The 13,044-nt window shown below is 33.8% G+C and overlaps 1 protein-coding gene across 6 annotated transcripts in view; it reads left to right on the top strand.

The window, feature by feature from the left end:
* Positions 1-13,044, top strand: part of WDR72 (WD repeat domain 72) — a 124,900-nt gene that overhangs the window by 36,240 nt on the left and 75,616 nt on the right. For all 6 annotated transcript variants that reach the window (XM_068695264.1, XM_068695263.1, XM_068695266.1 and 3 more), the window contains one exon: positions 3,897-4,102. In XM_068695264.1, the coding sequence (XP_068551365.1) occupies positions 3,897-4,102 (206 nt within the window). The remainder of the gene's footprint in view (positions 1-3,896; positions 4,103-13,044) is intronic.

Raw genomic sequence — 13,044 nt, forward strand, 5'->3', positions numbered from 1 at the left:
TCATTCATTGGTACCTTAACCTTCCCTGTCAAAAGCTTTGGGTTCATTTGTGTTTAAAATACTCCAGATTGGAAAGAGTACAAACAAGACAGCTTTCAAATGTACAGTCTCTTTTATTGCTCTTTATTTTTGTTTTCCCTTAAGTTTAGGGACAACACTTGTAGCTACAGTTTCTGGAACAAACCACCTAGCCCCTGTATTTGTTCAACTGTCTGCATTGGTCAGAATCTTTGTTACATGAACAGTTTTCTCCCTAACATGCTTCTTTCTTGTATAGTTGTATTCAGGATTTGCAGCATATACCTCTTCCTTCGTCTCTGCTGCCTACTCGCTTTGCAAATGAATATTTCAGTCTCTTCAGAAATGCAAACACAACTGGATAGGATAAATGTTTTCTAGTACTTCCACGATTGCCCAGCTTCCCCCATCATCACAACCATTTCCTTGTGTACTCTGTGCCCTTTTATTGCAGCTTCAAATGTATGCAAATCCGTGCTCATAAACATACTGTGCTCTATGACTTAGAAGTATATGCAAACAGGTACACCTTTAAGAACAGAGCTTTCTTCTGGAAGATGTTACTTATGATTATAAGGAACCTGAGATAGCCGCTATGAATAAATAGCTTTAAGATGGGACTCCAACTTGAACTCAAGTTTTTGAGAATGATTTTATGATATCATAGCCTTCTGTCAGTAGTAAACGAAGCTGGTTGTCCAGGGAATTTCCTATGTGAAATTCCTGTCTACAAACGCACCTTTCTTAATCCCCACCTGGCTTCTTTTATGTTACTCTTGTATGTCAAGGGGTCTTTTTTTTTTTCTCTCCCATTGCGAACCTGGATGTGTTTCTGTGGCTTATAAGAAATCAATTTTCTCCAAACTGTACCTACAAAATAGTATACTTGCTGTGGCATGATCTTGCCACAACCAGTTGCTGAACACTTGCAACTCAATCTGTTTGGTTTCTCAGTTTGCATCCACAGGTCTGTAGGATGTAGAAGTATGTCTGCCAGTATTTGGAAATAAATATATATAAAATGTTGATTTGCTTTCATATACATCAAGACTGCTCGTTTATTTCATTCAGGCAATGGTCTTCAAAAGAGAAATACTGATGTCCGTCTATTTGTGCAAGGAGCTAAGGGATGGTGAGGCGCACTTAGGTGTAAATGCAGCCAGCAAAGCCTGTTTTGTATATTTGAAGCTGTCTAATACTAAAGAGTATGTAAAAACAGGTCTTTAAAATTTAATACTAGGCCCCTAAAATTATTGGATTCATTAAGAATTTTTCACAAATTCTGCCTTAGCTCCTTGCCCATAAAGGTAATATCCTATTATTTCACAGGGATATTACGGTACTTCTTTCTGAAGTAGCTGAGCGTGTAGTTAATTGTAGTGAATTGTACAGATTACAGTGATTTGAAAAACAAGGATGGGTAGAAGCATGTACACATATACATTTCCTGTATAGTACACTTGCAATGGTAGGTCTTAATGAGAGTTTAGTCTTCTACACTTAAGGGAGAGCTACTACTTTTTTGGTGACTTTTATTTATCTTGTGTTCTGAACAATGCAGTGAGATCTGTGGAGAGCACCAAAAACTATTCTGTATGCATAAAGAAGGTAAACTAATATTGAATGAATGTCCACATTATTTCCTTATAAACTTAACTTTACAAATGCGATAACACTTTTAAGAATGTTTGTTCATTCATGTGTAGTATGGATTGTATAGTCCTTCCTTGAATTTTTGTGCTCCTGAAATATTGAAATGTTGCAGCCAGTATTTTTTCCTGAAGCATTCATAAGCAGTCTGACTGAAGATCTTAGGCCTCTTGTTTTCCTACTCACTTCTGTAAGTCCTTGGCAATGGCTGCAAATTCTGGGAAGGGATGAAGAAAATGACATCGAAAAGAACAGGGCCTGATTTTTATTTTTATTTTTATTTTTTTTTCTGTAATAATATAGTGTAGTTTATGGCATTCAATTGAGTTGGAGGGGACAAAAAGTCAGTTGCATTGCTTTCTTGTGCTTTGAACAGGAAGGCTATTGGCCACATAACTGAGGTGATATTACAGTTAAGAGAGATGAGTTTTGGAGAAATTTCAGGTAAAGAAATTTTATAGAGACAAATGCATTGTGTGAGATCCCTCAATCCCAGTCCAATGTTTTTAGCAAGTGCTACTGTTAAAAATTCAATGTTACTTTTCTTTTTTTCCTTCACTGACAATGAAAGGGGAAATTCATGTGTTATTACTTGAGGCTACAAAGAATTTAAATTTAAGGAAAAATATGTCACATTATAGCAGATACTTACTTTTAAATTGTTCACATGTCTCTTATTGCTGCTATTTATAGGAAATGCAATAGTTTCTCAAGAGTTTAATTCATGGAGGAAATTTGTAGTATTTATTAGGATCTCATTTTAAAATACACTCAAGCTCAGTTACAAAGCTTTAATGTTAGTTATGAATAAAGTACTATTACTGGAATATCATCTTCTTTTGGTCATGAATGTTCATTCTAATTATTTCCATTGTTTGTATTTAAATATCCTGCAAACTTCAGATATTGAGCCCTGTTTTCTATTCTCCAAAGTTTAGCATTTAGAGTGCTATAGAAAAATGTATGTGGAATTTTTCCTGATTCCAGTCAGACCTTATATCTTGGTGGGAGGGGATGGGAATACAATTTCTATGTAGAACATAAAAAGGGGAAGAAAGTTTTAATTGGGAATGTAACTTGAAGGAGAGAGAACAGAGCAAATTCATAAGGTCTTCATTCTGTCTGACCCATAAACAGCCCAGAGACTCTGGAAAAGAGGTGTGCTGCTGTCTTCAAACAGAACCAAACAATCTTTTTCCATTGGGGACTGTCAGCCTTCCAACACATGAGCAAATGGATGACATCATATTTAGCTTTCCTGACAGCATTTCACTCCTCTGCACTAACCTAGGAAATCACATGAAGAGTGGGAAAAATACAGTCAGAAGTATCAAGAATTAGAAGTCACTAGTCAGAACTAGATTAATTTTAGACTCCACAATTTTTCCATGTCGGCTAGAATTTCCAATGCCTAAGGTAAACAATTTGTTCTTCAGGAGAAATGAAGAGGGTACAGTAAGAATGAAAAGAAAACTGAAGAAAGTAACTGAAGAAGAACAGAGCCAGAAGCTGTTCCTTGGGGAAATAGCACTCAAATCTGCCTGTATTGTGGATGCAATGTTTAAAAGAATTAGATTCCCTATATCCACACAACTGATAAAGCGGTCCATGAAACATAGTATTCCTGACTCTTAAGCTAGGTGTAATATATTCAGCTATTTAAAAAGTTTCAGAGGTAGATGGGTTTTAGTAACAGAATGAAAATTTTTGAGCTTTCCCTTGCTATTTGTAACCTAGAACACTAGAGGACAGCACTAAAATATTACATAAATACATTATTGTTTACACTGTTAATTACACACTGAAGGCTTTGTGGGAAGGAAAACAACTGAGAGTTAAAGTTAGGGAAAGTGGTGTTTTGAAATTTCTTCACTCCTTTTGAAAGTTGTATCTGACATCATGTTATACAGACTATACTAAGTCTATTGATGTTTAAGGTATTTGTTAGAGTCTCTTCAGTAGTTAAGCTTTTTTTTTTTTTAAATGTAATAATGCAATAAAATAGAATCTTGTGTAGAATTACATTTTTAATGTCTAGAAAGTAAGGAATTAGTTGGCTTGTCTATGAATATAGGTTAATGATTTATCTGTTTACATGAAGTGTACTGTGTTAACATAATATTAAAATATTTTGTTGTAAATATTGTGTTATTGTCACAATATTCAAATGGGAATATGTATTAGTGTAGTTCCTTGAAAAAATTACAAATTGTGTTGTGTTTTTCTAGGCACACTGGAACGGCATGAAACAGGCGAAATAGCAAAAGCAATTCTTTCTTCCATTGGAGATTCAGAATACTTAGTGGCAGATGCTCTACTTCCTATATCTCAAGAGTCAAAAAGAAATAAAAATCCTGAATACAAATCCTCTAGCTCTTATAAGCTTGGCATGGTCTCTTATAATCTTACTCATACAGAAAAATCTTCAGATAAGGTAAGGATGCAAAGTAATGCATTTCTCTAGGGCACTGATTTGCGATACAAACTATTTACCCTTTCGTCTTCACTGTGGAGCCCTGCATTAATGTTGTGGATACTTGGTGTAAAGTTTGTAAAGCCATGTGCCTACTTGTTCAGTTTCTGTACCATTTTGTAAAACAAGTGGGAGGTGTATAGGAGGTGTAGGAGGTGTATGTATAGCCAGTAGTAGATGATCTCAGAAGGATTTTCTTGATTTTTAGCATATGTTTTGACCCTATTTGCTTATTCTGCTAACTTAAGACTGCATCTATTAGCAATACCCTCAGGGCAAGTGAACCCACAACTTCAGTTGGAAGTCTTGAGAAAAGCACATCATGGCACAATGCCACTGGCATTTCCCTCATTGCTCTTCTACAAAAGTGCAGATTTCTCTTGACATGCAGTAGTAGTTTTTATTGGTTGTTTGTTTTCTGTTAACAGCGGGGAATGGAGTGAAAGTGCTTTTCATTTAATTAACTTTGGCACACTTATTGCTCAAAAAGGGCACAGTGGGCACCAAATATGTATGTCAGTATTCAGGAGTGATATGATTGAGCACAATATCTAGCTTTATTGAACATTTTTTCACTAATGTAATTAAACAAGAAAATTGTGACGGATGGAAAAGATTTGCTCTTCCTTTTTGTTTTCCTTTTTTATATTTTGAATAATAGAAGGAAACAGTACAGAAACTAGTGCTAATATGCTGTTAAAGCTGAGAAAGAGTACAAAGATATTGAGAAATAAAGTGGAAAGCTCATAAACAAATTTGTTTATGGCTCAGATATATATGTATATTACTTTTTAAAATTATCTATAAATAGCTGTTATTTGTTAAATGTAAAACTAACTTTTAAAAGAATCTCAAATTTAATACAATCTCAGATTTAATGGATTATGTATTACCTCATTCAGGCTGGAAGATAATGGCAAAATGGCAAATACCTTTTTCTCACAGTCTGTTTATCATAAGTTAAATATATTCACTGAATTTTTGATACAAACATATCTTAAGAATGGGGATTCAACATTGCTTGTTTGAGTGTAGTCTTAATACCTTTTTGGAATAGTTTTTCTCTGTGATGAATCAGAGGAAGATGATCTGTTATTCTTCAACAGTAAATGTAGATCAAAAATACTTTCCTATGAGTATGAGAAGGTGAGAAATGTTTTCCCTTAGCTCGCATGTAGAAACAACCTTCACAATGGTCTCTGGCCTTTTCCTGGCTTTTTCGATTGTGTTAAATGAAAGACTGGGTTTTCCAAAATTCAGTCTGATAAAGGATAGCTTAATCCAAGTCTTCATTCTGAACTTTCTTTTCTTTTTTTTTTTTTCTTTATTGCACTTAAAATTTATATATGCCTTTGAGTTTATAATTATGCTTGTTGAACTCTTTATATTTCTCTTTGACCTTTTACTAACCTTCGTCTGATTTCTAAAGTTCTTTTTGATCCCATTTTCTGAAAAGTCTTATTAGAGCATAATCCTGCTGAGCATGTTGTGAGGCAGATGGTGTGCTAGTTGGCCATTGACACAGAATCTGATCTCACTATTGCTTTATTAAAAGGAATAGTTTCTTCAAGTATTTTTAAAGAGAAATAACAAAGTTATAAGCATCTTAAAATCAAAATTTTGGCCATACATTTTTAAATCAAAAATTGTATGGATTTAAAGTAGCTGGAAGGGAGATGTGCTGCTCGTGGAATATAGGAAAGTAGTTTTTGGCAGATTATAAAGCATGCAGTTTAATGTGCTTTAAGGATTATTGTGATTTTAATTTGGAAGTAATGTCACAATAGGTGACAGTGGAGTTATAATAATTTATAGCACTTTTTGAATAGGCATGTGTCTCGGCTACTCTGAATCTGCAATAAAATATTCCATTTACATTTTTAAACTTTGCTCCTTAGTTATCTTGTTCTAACAAAAACTTTGAGAGAATATTATTGATGGCTCTTGGACTTTCCTATGACTGTCAAAATACCTCTTTTCTTTCACCTTCTCATTTTTTGTCTTTGTAGTCATGTTATGTTAGTCTAGTTCCTTAACAAATGGAGATCTGTACTTAGGAAAACTGCTCTTCATTCAACTAAAATCTGCTGTCCGTTGCATCCAGCATTTCTCCCCACTTCTGTCTCCATTAGAGAAGATTCTGTAGATTCCTGTGGGAGATACTGGAGGCTAAATGTATAGGGTGTAGCCAAACCTGGGAAGATAATGACAATGGAGGTCCACTTAATGCTTTTCCAGAAACCCAGTGTGGTCTGCACAAAGGGAGCATGCCGCCCTGTGGCTTTTTATACCTGATACTTTTTTTAATAAAGTTCAAATAAAGGCTTCTTATTAGTTCCACCACTTTTCTTAGTTCTTATTCTGGATTTTTTTTTCATTTTTTTTCTTCCAAGTGTTTTGTGTTGACTCTTTTGGAACACTGTGGCTTAGCATCTTGAAATAATTTCCTGAAATCCACTTTCTATGAAACTAGTGGAAGTTCTGTGGATATCAGTGGGTTCAACACTTCATGCTGTATTATTAGGTATATAATGATGACACAGATCAAACTACCATGAAAATTTCAGGTTCTCAAAAGTCTTTATCAAAATGCGTATAAACAATCACTAATTCATTATTAATTTGCTTCTTTGGCAAATTGTATAATAGAAAGTTAACATGTTAAATTATTGATGACTGATTTTGTGTGTGTGTGTATATGTATATAAATCAACTTTAGCTTGTTTCTGAATTCAGTTTCAGAAGACATGAAACAGAAAAAATGAGGAGGCTCTTCTGTCCTTGTCAATATTACGCTTGTAAGCAAATCTTATTTTGCACAATGATCAACATGAAGCTCACAAGCAAGATTCAGTATTTTTTATTATATTGTTTTGTCATTAAATATTATATTTAAGACAAAATAACATCTGCAAGACGATGGTTTTTCTTTCTTCCTAAGAAGAATAATATTCTCACATAACATTCCAGCTTCAAAGCCTTTCTTTCAAAACATTTGTCGTCATGTAAATCACAGATACAAAAGCAGAATGCTTTGATTTCATGGTGTTTTGACCATTTTAATTCTTTTATTGTGCTGCACGTGCCAGTGGGAGTACCAATAACAGATGAGTGTGACAAATGCAGTTAACACAAGATCCATATTAATGTTGTCAAATACCCTTGATATATTTAAACAGATTTTAATTATTTTCCGTGTCAAAAGACCTGGAATATATAGTTTAATAGTTCTTCAAGAAAGCTTTACTTAATATGTGAATGTAAAACCTCTCATAAAAATGAAACTTTTATATTGGCCTTAGTCATTGACATAGGGTATTCATCAAGTCGGCAATTTGTGTGGCAAAGTGCCATTTGAATAGTGTATTGTTAGAATACTTATGGTCCACTTGACAAGGGCTCTTGCTGTAAATAGTGCAATTTGACTCCAGCTGTTAAAGAGTGGCTTTGACAGCAGCCAAATAGAATGGAGATGCTTTACTGCACCGCAGAAAAATCAATATTGGGTTCTTGTTCATAGTAACCTGTTTTTTCTTTCTTTTTTTTTTTTTTCTTCCCCAGATTTACACAAGACTACCTAGAGTTCATTTGTGGAGGTTTAAATATTTTTAAGTGTCTGCTTTATTTTCAGATTAGTATTAGTGATAAATGATGCATGTGTTTAAGAAGAATAATAATCAGAAAGTATTTTGTGGATGTACGTAAGCAATGTGGTAACACAACATTATTTCAACTCTAGCTTATGTGGATGAGTATTAGGATGTGGGTGCATAAGTTATGTAACTAATGACAAAGTCTTTCCTTCCTCTGTATCTCTTTTCCTTTTTTGTACTGCTTCTGTGCTATCATGGTGTTTTTTTGTGTTTTTTTTTTTTTGTTTTGTTTTGTTTTTAAAAAGCAGGTTTCTTTGTTGTTCTTCTTGTAACAACCCCCACAGATGTTGACAATCTGTAGTGCCATTGTAGATTTTCCTGAAGCATAGTCTTGCTGGTGCTGAACAGTTTTCCAGCAGTATTCAGTGACACAAGGTTGCTATGATACCTGGCCAGTAGCAATAGGTATTGAATCACTGGTCTTAATTACAATAGGCTACATACTAGATTGTGTGCTCCTGGTGTTTGTATGGAACTAGCTCTCATCATATCTTTAAATCATAACTACATTTGCTATCAAAGCTGTGTAAAAAGCTGTTTTTTAAATGTGTGTGTGTGTCTGTGTGTGTGTGTGTATATATATATATATATAAATTCTTCAGTACTGAAGATTAAATGAAGATTTAATTGATGCACAAGCTAGATGTTTGGGAATTGTTTCCTTGATGTTTCACAAATATAAAATATTAGAAAATTTCTCAGCTTCTCAGTTTAAATAATTTAGATGTAAATCTGTGTTTTCAATACTCTTAGATTTTTAGTGCACTTTCCATATGATTAGAGCTTCCTTTAGATAAAGATGTTGGAGGAAGAAGAGTTTCTAAAATTTGTACAGTAATTGCTAAACTAAATGATCCGTGTTGGCCCTTGGTTTTTTGAATTATACTACTGAAGAGCTAGACCAGGAAAGGGAAACTTTTAATATTCTCTTCATATCTGTGTAGGTAAGATGAGCAAGACAATGATGAAGGGATGAAATATATTTATCTACATATGAGCATTTATAGGAGTTTTTGTTTTATATATTTCACTTCACTATTTCTTAAAATACTGATCTTTGAGCTCTGAGCTATAACACAGCGTTAAAGAATGTTGCAGACAGTCAAAAATATTGAAGTGTACAAGATCTGTAAAGAGTAATTTGATTTATGTAATTATTAGAAGTAAGTATAACTAGCGTAGTTTAATTAACAAATACTATGGCACTCTTAAAATGCATTTAAAACATTTTACCTAATATTTGTACTAAGGAACTCCTTATTCACTTAACAGCATACATACTTTGCTCTTATCAAAATATATATATATGATGCCTCTGAAACAGAGGTATTTCTTCTGTAGTAGTCAGGTTCATATTTTTATAATTGCTTAAAACTGAAGAAATACACAATACAATGTATAGAAGTAATAAATTAAAAACCCTACTTTGTGTTGTAATATTGTACAGAAGCAAAAGGCAAATAAGTGCACTGTAGGACAACAGCAGACATTACTTTTAGTAAAATAATGGATGCAATTGAAAATTGTTATTGGAAAACTGGAAAATAACTACGAATTAAGTCTTACCAATGGGGAAACTGATAGAATAGTGGAAATTAATTCAAAGCACAAATACCAACCAATACTTTTCAAATATGAGATCAGAAGCACAGTACATTAAAGTCCTTTTATTTATTTTGTTTAGTGATATTTATAGCAGTACTATGCAGTTACAAACTTTCATTATTTGTAAGAAACGGACTACTAAGGCCAAATCAAAATAGAAAGACGAATGTTTCTCTTTAAAGTTGGTAACTTTTGTTGTTCTGCCAATGTATTTCTTTTTCTTGTTTAGGGATTGGTGTTTAGAAATTGTATTTAGTAGTATATTATTTAAATGTAGTAGTAAAATAAGAAAAGAAACAAAGATCTATATATAGATTTCCCATAACCCAGATGCAACGTACTTCAGTACCACATTTCTTGAGAAAGACACAATTATGTATTTTGTCAAGGGACCAATGTGGCAACATAACTACAGTGAAGGAATCACTTTGGAGTTCTGAGATTAAATAGGTGACAGTCAAAGGGCATCATGATCCTGAGAGAGGTTGATAGCTTGGACCCCATGCTGGCTTTGCTGAAAGTTACTGCAGTTTTCCGAATTCATCAACCCAATCAATAATTTGTTGATTTTAGTGTTTTCTCTACTGATTACTTAAAAGAAAAGAAAAGGCTGCCATAGTGATATTGTAAAATATTTTAGTCTTACAAATGTGGATAGTAAGCAACACAGGTTGACTAAAATCTGTGAATAATCTTTAAAGTTTTGTTTCAAAAAAGTCACAGTACTTATATACTTCTACAAGTTTTTCTCTGCTATTATACTGAAGGGGAAGTATTATACTTAATATGTTTGTTTTCTTTGTCTAGAAATCTAGTTGGACCCTGTGCTAAAGCTACAGAAGTGCTATAAGGTTCTACTAGAAGCAGTTCAATATCTGTAGTTCTTGTAAAGTATTTCACACTGAAGGACCATTTACTGAAGCTAAGCTAGCCATTGCTGTCTTTGTCCTTCTCATCTTTCCATGTACTTCAGTTGCCATGCTGTAATTCCCTTCTCTATCCCTTGGAAGCTGTAGCAATTTTTTTCTCTTTTTTTTTTTTGGGGGGGGGCGGGTTTGGGGAGGAGGGTGTATGTCCTGAGTTTGGTTTCTACCCTATTGAAGTGCTATTCCCTTTATCTTATTCTCCATTGATTGTTTCTTTTAGTTTCTTTTAGTATGTAAAGTTCTATACAGTTCTAAATCTTTTATTTTACCTTTACCTCTAGAAATATCCCTTTAGAAGTCCCTAAGATGCAGCTTCATCTGTAGATTGGCCTAGTTTTTCCTTGTAAGTGCTTTACCTTATTATAACTCTGAAATTATAGTAAATTAAATCATCTTTGTAGCCTTTATGTTTTGATGTTCCACAGTGGAGTTCTTGAGGATTATTCACAATTCATGACAAAAGAACGGTGGAGTCTTTGCACTTGTGGCAACAAGTATTTTCTGTTTTAAACATTAGATTCCTGGCCTTTTATGTATAATTTGATTAGTGGTATTTTAGTGAAGAAAAGTACCAACAGGCATTCAGATCTGTGCTGAGGTGTGTACCTATGCCCATTCAAAACAGAATGGTAGCTTTGTCAGAAATACATTGGCAGCTTAAATGAAATTATGGAACATGCAGGGCTTGCAGAATGGTTTCTCCTGAAACCAACACCCAAATTTACTTTGCAGAAGAAAGACTTGTTATCTGCCAGCATTCTTCTAAAAACATTAAATCTCTTGCTTCCTTTAAATAAGGCAGAAATAAAGGATTGAATTGCAGATCAATTAAAAAACATTATCAACAACAAAGCAAAAGAAAAACAAACAAACAAAAAAACCAATGCTTATATTTCCTTCTGATGTGTTTTTCCTACATGTTCTTACATTTCCTACTCAAACCTGAATTTGGTCTGCTGGTCAGGTTTGGCTCTTGCAATTAATTCTGAGAAAGATGACTTAGCCAACCAGATATGTCTGAACATTTATTTGGAAATACTGTCCTCTTGGAAACCTATGCAGTACTACTGCCTTTTGTAAGATTAAACAACTCAAAGAAAGGATGACATGAAAGCTATAGGTACAGAGATATTGCTCTTGTTCTGACTTATCCTAGAAAATGCCATTAATGATACAGGAGCTGAAGAAAGTCCAGCCTGCAGATTCATGAGTTTTTAAGGATGGAATTTTCTAGGCTAGACTACATTATAGCATCTAAGGATTTAATCCCATAATTTCCTGTTTGCTTGTTTAGGAGAAGGTCACTTTCTTAGAATTCTATTGTGTACTTTCTATGTACTTCTAAATTATATGAATGGGTTTCTTACAATCCCATATGGAAAATGCACAATCAGAGCAGCCCAGGGCAAATGCATTATTTCAGCTGGAGTCACTAAACAGCCATGCGTTGGTAACTTAATTTTTTATATACATCAGTTTTTCTTGGAACAAAGTTATATTCCCATGCTGTTAGCCTTCTTCTGTGGTCATGTTGGCAGTATCTCTTTCCAGCATTATTCTCACAGATATCTGGATATTCATTCTTCCAGTAAATTCTTCAGTATAATTCCCATATCCATGAATCAACTCTGTACTTTGTGGATTACTGTGGCATTGTTTCTTCAGCTGATCTAGGAAAAATGGCAGATTTTCCATTTTACAGATTTTCTAAGAGCTGGGTAAGGCCAGAAAAAGTTTTGGCTATTGCCCATCTCTGAGTCCTGCATGTTTCTAAAGATTAATCATTTTTGGTTAGGGAATTTACTTCTACATTCAAGATATCTTAATATGTTAGGATGTAGACATAATATACATATATTTAGTATATAAATTAATAAGACTTCATTTAAAAACACTTTATACTTCCCTTCCATCTCTGTTTTTCATGGTGCAGAGACTGTCTAAGTAGACAGATTTTATTTTGAGGTGAATGGATCCCCAGTTCATTTGGATTTTTTCTGTAATACAAATATTACATAGAAGAGACATTGTTAAAGGTATTAAAAATAGTAAATGAACATGACAAAGTGCTGAATGCCCACCTCAAGAGAATACTGTCTGTCCTGTGACTATTACTAACTGAACTGTCTGAAGTTAAGTGATAAGAATGACCTCATTATAGTCATGTTTACTCTGTTTAGTGCTCACCCTATGCATAACATCAGCATTGTTTTGGGGTGGGTGGGCCTGACCTGTCTTTGCCTGCTTTGGAAGTCTATAGATACTTTTAGTAATAAATTGTTCACATGCTCCCTAAAATCAAGTGATCCTTAAGAAACAGGAAGGATAGATGTGGGAGTGTGGATGGATTTTCTGTAAGAGTTGTATTGGGTTAGTCTACTATGTAGAAATGAAAGTGCAACTGATGACTTGAATCCTTTAGCCCTGTGTGAATTTTTAAAGATAATGTGTACTTAAGATCTATTTCAATTGTATACCTATAGTCTGTAACTATTTTTTAACCAAATGCATTTTTGCCCGTATCCTAAATTGTTCATTTCAGCAGAGCAAGAGAGTGAAATGAGATAGCTGTGTATTTGCAAATGACAGAGGGCTTATTGTAAGACTATTGTGAATAGTTGATTCAATTAACATGATGATAGAATAAAGAACTAGAAAATGTTTTAAGCTAGTATTCCTATAAAACATCCATGATGCTTTGCCAAAAGATTCAGATAAA

Source organism: Anas acuta, chromosome 12, assembly GCF_963932015.1.
Source record: "Anas acuta chromosome 12, bAnaAcu1.1, whole genome shotgun sequence".
In the NCBI taxonomy this organism is placed as follows: domain Eukaryota; kingdom Metazoa; phylum Chordata; class Aves; order Anseriformes; family Anatidae; genus Anas; species Anas acuta.